This window comes from Coregonus clupeaformis, chromosome 37 (assembly GCF_020615455.1).
Source record: "Coregonus clupeaformis isolate EN_2021a chromosome 37, ASM2061545v1, whole genome shotgun sequence".
Lineage (NCBI taxonomy): Eukaryota > Metazoa > Chordata > Actinopteri > Salmoniformes > Salmonidae > Coregonus > Coregonus clupeaformis.
In genome coordinates this window covers 30891623-30905958 of record NC_059228.1, presented here as the reverse complement: position 1 = coordinate 30905958, position 14336 = coordinate 30891623, and the positions used below count along the sequence as shown (strand labels likewise).

The 14336-nt window shown below is 46.5% G+C and overlaps 1 protein-coding gene across 6 annotated transcripts in view; it reads right to left on the bottom strand.

Moving 5' to 3' along the window:
• LOC121553315 (inactive ubiquitin carboxyl-terminal hydrolase 54) overlaps nucleotides 1–14336 on the bottom strand; it is a 115718-nt gene that overhangs the window by 22664 nt on the left and 78718 nt on the right. For all 6 annotated transcript variants that reach the window (XM_041866339.2, XM_045211609.1, XM_045211610.1 and 3 more), the window contains 6 exons: nucleotides 10189–10323; nucleotides 7098–7211; nucleotides 6831–6913; nucleotides 5162–5267; nucleotides 1958–2104; nucleotides 1636–1785 (listed from right to left, as the gene is read on the bottom strand). In XM_041866339.2, coding sequence (XP_041722273.2) covers nucleotides 1636–1785; nucleotides 1958–2104; nucleotides 5162–5267; nucleotides 6831–6913; nucleotides 7098–7211; nucleotides 10189–10323 — 735 coding nt within the window. The remainder of the gene's footprint in view (nucleotides 1–1635; nucleotides 1786–1957; nucleotides 2105–5161; nucleotides 5268–6830; nucleotides 6914–7097; nucleotides 7212–10188; nucleotides 10324–14336) is intronic.

Genomic DNA, 14336 nt, shown 5'->3' with positions numbered 1-14336 from the left:
GTGGCTCTACAAAGTATTGACTTTGGGGGGTGAATAGTTATACACGCTCAAGTTTTCCGTTTTTTTGTCTTATTTCTTGTTTGTTTCACAAAAAAATATATTTTGCATCTTCAAAGTGGCATGTTGTGTAAATCAAATGATGCAAACCCCCAAAAAATCAATTTTAATTCCAGGTTGTAAGGCAACAAAATAGGAAAAATGCTAAGGGGGGTGAATACTTTCGCAAGCCACTGTATCTATAGGCCTATACCAACAGTACGCAACAATGCCTAATTTATCATAACTATTAGAGATAACAAATCCTAATTGCTAAATTGCACCATACATATGTAGTCAATAAAAAAGCAATTGCTATTTAAGATTAATTTATTGAAACCGTAATATCAACTGGTTATATTATATAGTGGAACACAATCTTCAAAAAGGCAGTGACCTCAGCAGTGGTGCTTGCTTGTAGAAGCCTATGGCTGTGCAATGGCATAGCTTTGTTTCGTTAATTTAGCAGACAAGACGGTCTTATTTCCCAAGCCCTTATCACAGTCAAGACACCTATTTTATAGTAAAAAACATGATGTAATATAACAGAATATTTTTCCAAATGAAAAAAGCTGCCAGTGCGAAGTGATGCGCATCTCGAATCTGGAACGGTTATTCTCAAAAAGTGATCATTTGAAGCAGGGCTCAATTTGGCGAGTTGAAAGAAGAAAGAATTCTGGGTTACAAACCAAAATCTGTTTTCTTTTCGATATACATACATTCGATTTAGTTTATTCTGCCTGTTCTTTGGAATTTTGTAAATAGATTAACAATTTCACATTGAACACTGCATGGCAATGCCATCTGTTTGGTGAGTTAGGCCTATGCTTAATGATTCTGAGGAAAATATGCTCTTTGTCTTTATCAAACTAATGTTTTTGCGTATTTTCAGTGTGGAACCTGTCTATGTTTAGGGGAGTTATAGCCTAAGCTAACCAACTCTAAATGGCAGTTCGCAAAGTAGCCTAAGCAGAAAATAGACAGGACGCAATTATTCAGAAACTGAAGCTCGTTGTTGGAACACATATTTTCCTACTTCAATCAAGCAGTCCAGTTAGAATTAATGATAAAACTGTCATCATTTCTCAAGGAATGTAGTTTGTGTATCCTATCAGTTAGATACGTTTTATAGGTATTTATTTCTGTAGGCCTAACGGGAGCTTGTGTGCGCACTCAGCACGGGTGTGTAGGGAGCGGTCGGAATGCAATTGAGTGAATAAGACACAGAGGGGAAAGGGAATTTAGGGAGAAGAACTGTGTGATGTAAAGCAAAGTAACATTGTCTTCAAGACAGAATTTTACTTGGCCGTTCAGGCAGCCACAAAGCACATTCCACCAAATAGTTTTACAGTATTTGAAAATAATTAGACCTCTGGTTGAAGATTGAGCTTTGACGTCCGTTCGAGTACTCGATTACTCATGCCCATGCCTAACACAGAGTAGGTAAAAGTTGCCCCTAACCACTGATACAGGGTCAGATATTTTTTCATCATAATGGTTATGGTTAGAATTAGGGGTAAAGTAATCTAATCCTAGATCTGTGGATAAGGGCAACTTCTGGAGCCTTTCACCCGGGTCGATTTGGTATTTGTTTTTTACCTCCTTGACATGTGCGTCGTCAAAGTACATCCACTTGCGTATCTTGGTCTGGAAGAAGAAGGTGGAGTAGTGCTTGCCGTAGTAACACACCATGCCCACCAGGTAGAGCTCTGTCTGCTTGGCTTTGTCATCAGTCACTCTGTAGAAGAGCTGTGGGGGACAGGGAGAGGACAGATGGATGGTGGCAGGGGCTAGAAACATTACAGAACATGCAAACCCAGTACAGTCTAACTTTGTGGCATCTTGTAAAGTAAACTTTAAGAGTGAGTGTGTGTGTCTCTGTGTGTGTGTTTGTGTGTGCGCATGTGCGCGTGTGTCTTACATCCCCCAGGCGCAGGCAGGTGCCCAGGCTGTGGATGACATCCTCTGCCAGGTCTGAGTGGTCAGAGTCCCACACCAGACCTATAGTGATGATCTCTGGAGAGTTCATCAGCACCCGACGGATACGCAGCTTCTCCCCACAGTTACTCTGAAGGTAGGGAGGGAAGGAGGAGAGAGGGAAGAAGGAGAGAGAGGGAAGAAGAGAGTGTGTGAAGAGGAGGGGGGAGAAGAAAGGTAGGGGGCAAGAGATGGAATGGGAGAGACAGAAGGTAAATTGAGCGTAATAAATCACAAAAATAAACACAAAATCATCTAACAAACAAAAAAATCCTCAAGCAAAGTCTACCATGACTCATTACGTACTGAGTGGACAGTGATCTTTATCCATTTAGCTAGTTCAGCATTGACGATGGTTCATTTCAAGGCAGCCCTCACAGTGAGCTGTGTCTGAAAAGGTCAGCTGGCTGTAGGCCAAGTCCTGACAATGACATCCCCCAATTCAAGTGTCACTTCTATGCCTGTCACAGAGAGCCAACCTTCCTTTACACATACACTCTACCCACACACTGGGCCACACTGGGCCTAGCAGCATGTGGGGGTCCTTAAGAGAAGGTTACCACAGGACTCCTTTCATAGAGCTGATTTGGCCAGAGCGGTATGTGTGTGTTTGTATGTGTGTGTTTGTATGTGTGTGTTTGTGTGTCTGTGTGTGTTTGTATGTGTGTGTTTGCGTGGGGAGAGGGACGCATGTCACCGCATGCACCTGCCATCTTGACCTCGTTTCCCAGAAGTGAGGCTGGAAACAGGCAGGCGGCAGGCCCCCTGAAGGCAGCGATTGTGCACACGCCAAATTTGCCATAAACAGAGGAGACTTTCTCAGAGAACATGAGAGCACTGGGGTTTCTCACACACAGACCAGCGGTAGAAGCCTCAGAGTCAGCCAATACTTAGTGGGAAAAAAATACAGTTCTGAAAAATTTCTAATTTGTACAACACTGTGTGAGCTCGTTATATTTATGTAGACTCTAGTGTTTACCTTATGGTACTTTAGAGGCTTTAATGTTTGATAAGATAAAGCTGGAAGGGAGTATCAGAATAATAAGAGTCATGTCTGACAGAGATTTCATATGGGTTACATTTTCAAAGCTAATACTTTGAGCTGCTCATGTTGAGCCACCCTGGTCCTTTCAGTTCAGTTTCTAACCCAGAGATATTACAGTCGGAGCACTGAGGACTCCGAATGTTGTTTACTGCCACTCTAGAAGCCATGGAGTTCCGCTGAACCAGTCGGCCAACACTCAATACAAGCCTCAGTTAGATTGTGTGTCTGTGCATGCGCATGTGTGAGAGTACATTTATTTTCCTTGACTGAAGAATAACCCAAAGGTGGCTACAGGACATATGAATAATCAGACAATTTTCACCACCATAAGCAATAATATGTGGTGAATATAAATGCAATACACTGAACAAAAATATAAACGCAACATGCAACAATTTCAAAGATTTTACTGAGTTACAGTTCATATGAGGAAATCAGTCAATTGAAATAAATTCATTAGGCCCTAATTTATGGATATCACATGACTGGGAATACAGATATGTATCTGTTGGCCACAGATACCTTAAAGAAAAGGTAGCGGCGTGGATCAGAAAACCAGTCAGTATCTGGTGTGACCACCATTTGCCTCATGCAGCGCGACACATCTCCTTCGCATAGAGTTGATCAGGCTGTTGATTGTGGCCGGTGGAATGTTGTCCCACTCCTTTTTAATGGCTGTGCAAAGTTGCTGGATGTTGGCGGGAACTGGAACACGCTGTCGTACACGTCGATCCAAAGCATCCCAAACATGCTCAATGGGAGACATGTCTGGTGAGAATGCAGGCCATGGAAGAACTGGGACATTTTCAGCTTCCAGGAATTGTGTACAGATCCGTGTATTATCATGCTGAAACATGAGGTGATGGCGGCGGATGAATGGCACGACAATGGGCCTCAGGATCTCGTCACGGTATCTCAATAAAATGCAATTGTGTTCGTTGTCTATAGCTTATGCCTGCCCATACAATAACCCCACCGCCACTATGGGGCACTCTGTTCACAACATTGACATCAGCAAACCCCTCGCCCACACGACGCCATACACGTGGTCTGCGGTTGTGAGGCTGGTTGGACATACTGCCAAATTCTCTAAAACAACATTGGAGGCGGCTTATGATAGAGAAATTAACATTACATTCTCTGGCAACAGCTCTGGTGGACATTCCTGGAGTCAGCATGCCAATTGCACGCTCCCTCAAAACTTGAGACATCTGTGGCATTGTGTTGTGTGACAAAACTGCACATTTTAAAGTGGCCTTTTATTGTCCCAGCACAAGGTGCACCTGTGTAATGATCATGATGTTTAATCAGCTTCTTGATATGCCACACCTGTCAGATAGATGGATTATCTTGGCAAAGAAATGCTCACTAACAGTGATGTGAGAAATAAGCTTTTTGTGAGTATGGAACATTTCTGGGATATTTTATTTCAGTTAATGAAACATGGGACCAACACTTTACATGTTTTGTGTATATATTTTTGTTCAGTGTAGAATGCTGTCACATTCATGTTTTTGGACATTGCATATCATCCATGTCCATGTAAAACTTGCTACTGTAACTACAACGGCACTCTCACATTGAAAAGTTTAGGTGGCTACTGTCAGAATTGTGGTCCTCTGTAGCTCAATTGGTAGAGCATGGCGCTTGTAACGCCAGGGTAGTGGGTTCGATCCCCGGGACCACCCATACCTAAAAATGTATGCACACATGACTGTAAGTCGCTTTGGATAAAAGCGTCTGCTAAATGGCATATTATATTATAATTATAGAATGTAAGAGACTTGATGCATATCCAATCAGCATGTGTTATTTCTATGCTTCAGGGAGTAAGAAATTAGCGACTGGCTCGCAGAATGGGCTGCGGTGAGTTAATTGATTACCCGTCCCGTGTGCTAGGGGAGAAATCTATATTCTTATTTTTATGCCAAGGCCCGGTGGCCTGTTAGCAAACACTCTGCGGCCTCGGTACCGGTCCGGGGCCCGGTGGTTGGGACACCCTGGTCTATGGTATGGTAAGGTATAGTGTGCTAGTATGGGTTAAGTTTTCAACCAGCAATAATCATTCCTCGGATTAACCTCATACGCCTCTGCAAAACTCACCGGACAGTTGCGTAGGTCTCCGACGGTGCTGGCGTTGCGGAGCAACTCTCCAAACATGTCTGGTGTGGGCTTGTCTCTACACTCCAACATCCTCACCGCCTGGTTACTGTAGCAGAGACACACAGAACACTGACACTCAGACATCTACAGTATGAGACAACACTCACTCAGACATCTAGTCCTTGCAACACCGGGGTTGTGGGTGTGACCCATGGGCCACATATACAGAGTGTGTTAAATGTAAGTCACTTTTCGATAAAAACACTTTCGATAAAGACGTCCTACAAAAAGACAGACATACAGCCACAGCCTTAACACTGCTGCTACTGTTCATGTGAGACAGCACTGCCCTTCACTGCAGGGCACTAATCTACAAGGTTACTGCTCCTGAGTGGTGCAGCGGTCTAAGGCACTGCATCACAGTGCTTGAGGTGTCACTACAGACACCCTGGTTCGATTCCAGGCTGTACCACAATCGGCCGTGATTGGGAGTCCCATAGGGCGGAGCACAATTGGCCCAGCGTCGTCTGGGTTTGGCCGGTGTAGGCCGTCATTGTAAATAACCATTTGTTCTTAACTGACCTTTTTTTTAAGGTGACTTTGTCCTTTCCCATTCTCTCTAGGTCTCTGGGGAGCTCTCTCCACCTATAGAGGTGCACACCTCAAAGACACTCCAGGGTTATACTGTAGCTTTTCTCTGTGCTCTGGTGCAGGAGAGATGACTAGGTCTCAGGAGACAGACCTTTGTTATTGGCAAATAAACCGTTGTCAGGATACAACATACTCCTCTGAGGGGTTTGTGGAGAGTGTGTTTGTGTATGTGTGTGTTTCTCTAAGACAGAGAGAGAGAGAGGCTTGTGTTGGGGGATTTTGGGCTTATATGTGGGCCAGAACAACGTTGAAGAATCAGATAGAGCCCATACAGAACAAATACCAGACTCATCTCATGAAATATTAACGGAGACATTTCATCACTTTTGCATAAGGTTGCTCACAACATAACAAGCCCTCTGGGTTGACTGGCTACAGCACACAGCTGGAGACGCAGGCAGGCGGGCAGGCTGCCCCTGGTTCACTACAGCTGGTCTGTCGCCTAACAGAGGGATGATTCTCCTCCCACAGCCCAGAGAGGTGTTGCTGACAGCTCATAACCCCAAGAATAAGAGAGCTATTACCCGTTCCTAGGCGACCTGATATCTAACCTGGCGTGTTACTTCTCTTTAGCGGAGGAGAAAGAAAGCATTTTCGGTCACAATGGTGTAATTCACGGTCTCTGGGCCGAAAGAGCGTACATTTTCTGCTCTGCGTAAAAGAGACCGGAAAAGGTTTTTCATTTAGTCTATTTATGAAGTGAAAGGAGCATATTTCAATTGGAGAGCAGTGTCCATTAATTTTCACTTTTGTATAAAAGTATTCACCTAATGTGCCCCTATGTATGGTGTTAGTTAATTAACTGCATGGTTTGAGTCATATCTACCCAGCCAAGTTATAACTAATCAGAACTTGTCAGAGCCCGCCAGAACCCCTGAAAACAAATCTGAACATTAGTCAGAACCAGTCAGAACTAGTCAGTACCAGTCAGAACACTAGTCAGAACCAGTCAGAGCTAGTCAGTACCAGTCAGAACCAGTCGGTCCAGTGCTGTTTCCCCAGTCAGAGGGTTACTCACCAGAGGGAGGTGGTGGAGATGTAGTGCACCATCTGAATGAAGGGCAGTGGGTCAGAGGAGGCCCCACAGCTGCTGCACACACACTGCAAACACACACACATATAAAGTTACGCGACTAAGATAAGCAGAGATGGCTTCACTTCAGTTAATGAAAATAGGAATGGATGGGCGGATCAATTCTGAGATGAAAACAAAATGGATTGACTGTGATAATATAAAGAAGTTACTTAGGCTTGTGATTGTAGTGAGGCTTGTGTTTGTGCTCACCTGTTCGAAGAGTGTCATGGCAAACTTCTGGTGTGGGATGCAGTGCTTGGCTGTGCAGATGTCCTCTTTGGTCTCGTCTGAGATGTGGAAATGGATCCGCATTAGAATGTTCTCCTGTGGGGGCAACAGGTAGAGACAGTCATGTTAGCGTTATGCCCGTTCTTCTGTGTAATTGTGTATGTACGCAAGTGTGTGCTTGTCCACATATATGTTTTTACTTAATCACGCTACTACGTCACGACAAAGCCAACGTCACGACAAAGCCAACACACAAAGAAAATATCATTTTGGCAAAAACTTGAGAAAACGTATATCACTGAAGTCCAGTGAAGCACAGAGGCTCTTGTCGGCTATACTGGGCTAATTTACTGGTTGATTTATCACTCTAACTGCAGGCAGGAGCCCTCTGGGCGGTGGGATCACAGCAGAGATCTGCACACATAAGCTGCAGCACCGCAGAGAGAGGGTCTCCAGGGGGAGGGTCCAGTCTACAGTTAGCATCTGCCCCGGCCCTCCATCCCACTGCCTCCGGACTGCAGCCGTAGCCAAACACCTCAAATAATACGAATAAAAAACAACCCACGTTGCAGTTTCTGTATGTTCCTGGTTGTCAGCAGAACATAAGGGCTGCTACACAAGCAGGAGAGGGTGAGAGAGGAGAGACAGGAGAGAGGGAAGAGAGGTGGAGTGGAGACAATAGGTCCAGAGAGGGATACAGGGTAAGGAACAACCCTCTGGCTGGCTGCCCAACGCCGTTGTTATACATTGAGCCAGTGAGGGGGAAATAAATGATTCTTTACAAACTCCGCTTTGAGAGGGGAGAAGGAGGGATGGCCAGTGGAGGAGCGCAGGCCCGTTTGTTTCTTTGTGGTAGTTTGGAGGCCAGGTGGACTGTCACGATCGTCGAACAGAGATGAGGACCAAGGCGCAGCGTTGCAGGCAAACATACTCTTTATTAGAGACACGATCAAAACCAACAAAACGAAAACGTGACAGTTCACGGTCTAACACAACAGACTCGAAACAAGATCCCACAAACTCTGTGGGGAAACAGGCTGCTAAAGTATGGTTCTCAATCAGAGTCAACAAGCAACAGCTGAATCACGTTGCCTCTGATTGAGAACCACACTGGCCAACATAGAACCACAATACCAGAATGTGAAACCTAGAACAACACACATAGACTTTACACACCCTGGCTCAACATATTAGAGTCCCCAGAGCCAGGGCGTGACAGTACCCCCCCCTAAAGGCGCGGACTCCGACCGCGCCCACCAAACACCACAGGGGAGGGACCGGGTGGGCACTCCGCTTAGGCGGCGGATCCGGCTCCGGGCCTGAACCCCGCTCCCTCTCCAACCCCCCAAAGTACCCCTGGTCCGGTCTGGCCCCGCTGGCCGGAGCTGGACTGCACACTGGTGGAGCGGATTGCTCTAGCTCCGGCGTGAAGCATCTGACCGGTGCCGGACCAGCCACCGGTGGAACAGGCACGCGGCCGTGCCGGACTGACGCACGCACACCACTGGCTTGGTGTGGGGGAGCAGGAGCGGGCCGAGCCGGGCTGACGAGCGCACCACTGACTTGGTGCGGGGAGCAGGAACGGGCCGTGCCGGGCTGACGAGCGCACCACTGACTTGGTGCGGGGAGCAGGAACGGGCCGAGCTGGGCTGACGAAACGCACCACTGACTTGGTGCGGGGAGCAGAATGGGCCGGACCGGGCTGACGACGCGCACCACTGACTTGGTGCGGGGAGCAGGAACGGGCCGGACAGGGCTGACGAAACGCACCACTGACTTGGTGCGGGGAGCAGGAATGGGCCGGACTGGGCTGGCGACGCGCACCACAGACTTGGTGCGGGGAGCAGGAATGGGCCGGACTGGGCTGGCGACGCGCACCACAGACTTGGTGCGGGGAGCAGGAACAGGCCGGGCCGAGCTGGCGATGCGCACCGTAGACTTGGTGCGAGTGGCAGGAACAGGCCGGACCGTACTGGGAACACACACCACTGGCCCTACGTGGGGATCAGGAACAGGCCGGACCGGACTGGCAACACACGCCAGTACCTCTCGCCGTGCCTCTACATCCTCCTTCCCCCTGGTGACCAGTGACTCCCGTAACCTGGCGGCCTCCTGCTGCCCCGTCGTCCACGGCGTTAGCCCCCCTAAAAAAATTTATGGGCTTCACTCCTACCCGTGGACCAGGTCTCCATGCTCCTCGCCAGCCTTTCACCCTTCTGCCTCCACGTCAAGCCCCTCTCTTCCTCACATGGCTTGACCCAGTCGAGGAGGCGAAGGAGATCCGCTAGAGATCTCTCAGGCGCTGGCTCCTGGACTTGCTGCTTGGTCCAGTCTTGGTGGGATCTTCTGTCACGATCGTCGAACAGAGATGAGGACCAAGGCGCAGCGTTGCAGGCAAACATACTCTTTATTAGAGACACGATCAAAACCAACAAAACGAAAACGTGACAGTTCACGGTCTAACACAACAGACTCGAAACAAGATCCCACAAACTCTGTGGGGAAACAGGCTGCTAAAGTATGGTTCTCAATCAGAGTCAACAAGCAACAGCTGAATCACGTTGCCTCTGATTGAGAACCACACTGGCCAACATAGAACCACAATACCAGAATGTGAAACCTAGAACAACACACATAGACTTTACACACCCTGGCTCAACATATTAGAGTCCCCAGAGCCAGGGCGTGACATGGACTCTGCTTACTGTCGGTGGGATCAGGAAAAGGCCCTGTACAGAACTCTGCACTGCAGCATCCTAAAGTGAAAAACACTTCCCAAACTTTTCCTTTGTTCTGCCAAAGGAAATCTTGGCCCTGCCATTGTTTTGTAAATGTTATGCTACTGCAAATGTCTGGTTTCAACATAGAGCATTTTGCTATGAGATCACTTTTAGCTGATCTCTTAGCTCTTCTGTTTGCTAAGCATGTACAGTAATGTATAAAGAAAAAGAGCAGGAGTGGAAGAATGAAGAGTAATGCACGTGGGGAAGTGAGGGATGAGGTAAGTAAGTATGGAGGAATAGGGGAGGTGAGAGAGGAAGAGTGGAGGAGTGAGGGAGGGGCTGTCTCTTACGAAGCACTCTGCAGCATCGTCCATGATGCCCAGCTGGAAGCGCTGTTCGTCCTGGAAGGTCTTGGCCAGGGCGCTGCGGAGCGCGTCAGACGGCAACACCTTCTCACTGCTGAACTGGAACTGGGCAAAGATACTCTAGAAACAACAAGAGACACAATAACACAGCACGGTCAATAACAGTGTAACTCTCTCTGGAGTAACAGGAATTGTACAAAGAAATTATAAATTCACAGGGTTCACATATTTTGACCGCAACAGGAAGGTGGTAAATATCCTTCATATCAAGTTAACACTCATTTCCTACAGTGTATGATAGTCTTAATACGTAGGCTAAATACACTGCTCAAAAAATAAAGGGAACACTTAAACAACACATCCTAGATCTGAATGAATGAAATAATCGTATTAAATACTTTTGTCTTTACATAGTTGAATGTGCTGACAACAAAATCACACAAAAATTATCAATGGAAATCTAATTTATCAACCCATGGAGGTCTGGATTTGGAGTCACCCTCAACATTAAAGTGGAAAACCACACTACAGGCTGATCCAACTTTGATGTAATGTCCTTAAAACAAGTCAAAATGAGGCTCAGTAGTGTGTGTGGCCTCCACGTGCCTGTATGACCTCCCTACAACGCCTGGGCATGCTCCTGATGAGGTGGCGGATGGTCTCCTGAGGGATCTCCTCCCAGACCTGGACTAAAGCATCCGCCAACTCCTGGACAGTCTGTGGTGCAACGTGGCGTTGGTGGATGGAGCGAGACATGATGTCCCAGATGTGCTCAATTGGATTCAGGTCTGGGGAACGGGCGGGCCAGTCCATAGCACCAATGCCTTCCTCTTGAACTGCTGACACACTCCAGCCACATGAGGTCTAGCATTGTCTTGCATTAGGAGGAACCCAGGGCCAACCGCACCAGCATATGGTCTCAAAAGGGGTCTGAGGATCTCATCTCGGTACCTAATGGCAGTCAGGCTACCTCTGGCGAGCACATGGAGGGCTGTGCGGCCCCCCAAAGAAATGCCACCCCACACCATGACTGACCCACCGCCAAACCGGTCATGCTGGAGGATGTTGTAGGCAGCAGAACGTTCTCCACAGCGTCTCCAGACTCTGTCACGTCTGTCACATGTGCTCAGTGTGAACCTGCTTTCATCTGTGAAGAGCACAGGGCGCCAGTGGCGAATTTGCCAATCTTGGTGTTCTCTGGCAAATGCCAAACGCCTGCACGGTGTTGGGCTGTAAGCACAACCCCCACCTGTGGACGTCGGGCCCTCATACCACCCTCATGGAGTCTGTTTCTGACCATTTGAGTAGACACATGCACATTTGTGGCCTGCTGGAGGTCATTTTGCAGGGCTCTGGCAGTGCTCCTCCTGCTCCTCCTTGCACAAAGGCGGAGGTAGCGGTCCTGCTGCTGGGTTGTTGCCCTCCTACGGCCTCCTCCACGTCTCCTGATGTACTGGCCTGTCTCCTGGTAGCGCCTCCATGCTCTGGACACTACGCTGACAGACACAGCAAACCTTCTTGTCACAGCTCGCATTGATGTGCCATCCTGGATGAGCTGCACTACCTGAGCCACTTGTGTGGGTTGTTGTAGACTCCGTCTCATGCTACCACTAGAGTGAAAGCACCGCCAGCATTCAAAAGTGACCAAAACATCAGCCAGGAAGCATAAGAACTGAGAAGTGGTCTGTGGTCACCACCTGCAGAACCACTTCTTTATTGGGGGTGTCTTGCTAATTGCCTATAATTTCCACCTGTTGTCTATTCCATTTGCACAACAGCATGTGAAATGTATTGTCAATCAGTGTTGCTTCCTAAGTGGACAGTTTGATTTCACAGAAGTGTGATTGACTTGGAGTTACATTGTGTTGTTTAAGTGTTCCCTTTATTTTTTTTTGAGCAGTGTATATTGTTGATTAGTATATGGTCAATTCCATTGGAAAGTCAACCTGACCATCACAAATAAAGTTCATTTCATAACTATCCTTAGGGTCTATAGGTTAGAATTCAGGCTTTATTTGACCAGTTTAAGTAGGAAATTATATGAATTTTCTCCATTACAGAATAGGATGCCAAGTCTCAAAAAAGGCTTTTCAGTCAATAATATTTCATGGCCTTTAGAAAGGGCTCACAGAGCTTGTTTTTCCACTCACCGCTGTCCCCCAGTGTTAGTTATGAAGATGAGATGTTAATGAAGCAATACAGACCAAAGTGTCTTGAGATTTGGTTGCGTGTTCTACAGTGTTGTCTAGATAGAGGGGGTGACTTGGACAGGCAATGTAACATCCATAAAGTTTTTGGGGAAAGTTTTTGTAAAACATGCACCTTACATCGGATCATCTTCAAACGTTCTCTGTTAAGGTTCTGCTCGCCTGAGTTAAAATACTAATGATAAGCTGTAGACCATACTATTTACCAAAATAGTTTTCATCTATAGTTTTTGTTTCGTAGACCACACTCAACAAGCTGTATAGGGCCATAAGCAAACAAGAAAATGTTCACCCAGAGGCTGCGCTCCTAGTGGCCGGTGATTTTAATTACATTAAAGTTGTGATTTTGCGTGCAAATGTAACATCCATAACACTGGAATCTCCCATTATGCAAGGTTCTATTGGCAACCTGTGATGTCTTGGTGATGGCATGATGGGAGTGAACGCTGTAGGCTGACGAAAATAACACCTGCATCTCGAAGACAACACCATCTCCCACAGTTCACCTTCTAAAGGAGTCAGCATGCTTTGTTTCAGCTGGCGCCTAGCTGAACCAAACGAATGTACTCGCATACTCCCTTAAAAGACATTCGCTTGATAAACAAGAAAAAAGCAACAATAGTACTGTTTGTACATCTTAACATTTACATTTTAGTCATTTAGCAGACGCTCTTATCCAGAGCGACTTACAGGAGCAATTAGGGTTAAGTGCCTTGCTCAAGGGCACATCGACAGATTTTTCACCTAGTCGGCTCGGGGATTAGAACCAGCGACCTTTTGGTTACTGGCACAACGCTCTTAACCACTAAGCTACCTGCTGCCCACTGCCAAGATGTGGTGGCTTTTCAGCAGTCGTGGCATCACCCAGGTGGGTGCTACATGTTCGACAATTGAGGACCAGTACCTACGGAAGAGTGGGTCCTATGGAGGAACTGACTGTCGGAGAAGCGGAAGTGGTACACTGATGAAGCCGTCGCCAGTATACACTTCCTCAAAATAAAGATAACTAAAAATAAAGTTTTGCAGAGGTCTTACTCGACAATTTTACATCTAACTAAGATGTTGGGTGCAGTATTTCTCAAGTGAAAACATTTGCATGAAAAAGAGTTGTGAATGACAACAAACACTTCATTGAAGAATCCCTACTGTTGACCAATCACTGACGAAGGGGCGTAGACTTTGGCTACCGACTTCGGCTTGCCTTGAGAAAAAATGGCTTGTGCACGAACAGCCAGAAAGAAAACTTGCAGAATACCAAAACGAACAAAACGTCACAAAATGTAATCATAATATATGCACAAACTGTTCCGAACTGTTTTGGATGGGAAGCATGCAGCTGCCTTAAAGGGATAATCCACCCCAAACCACTAATTCCTATTATTAACAGTGTTAAAAGTGTTAAATAACACTAATATGTGAAAATAATATTTTTGTGAACAAATTTTTCATTTTGTCTTAAGAACAAGATTGGTAGAAACCTGTGAAAATCATTTTGGAAATTCTGTTGCAGCTCAAGTCTACTACAAAACCCACAATGCAATGTTCTCTCTCTTCCTGGGCTGGCTGACTGGCTGGCTGGCTAGGTAGCTAGCTATCTAGAAAACATAGCTACACACAATAATACCAAAGTCAATATCAGCATGTGAAGTAGCTAGCTAGCTGTAAAATCGCCTAAACAAACTGCACTAACAATTTATCAGCAAGTTCAACTTACAGTTCATTTCTAACACTAAGATATAAATGGCGTCTCTGCCCAGAGCGAGAGCAGCATTACGTTTCTTTCCCACAGAGATAATTTTGAGATGGGGAAACTCCATTAGAATCAGATTGCGTGACGATTAGCTTAGCAACAACGTGACGCAGCATGACAATGTGAATGCGATTGGTTGACAGTCAGTTGGGTGGGGCATTTCTCCATTCATTGCC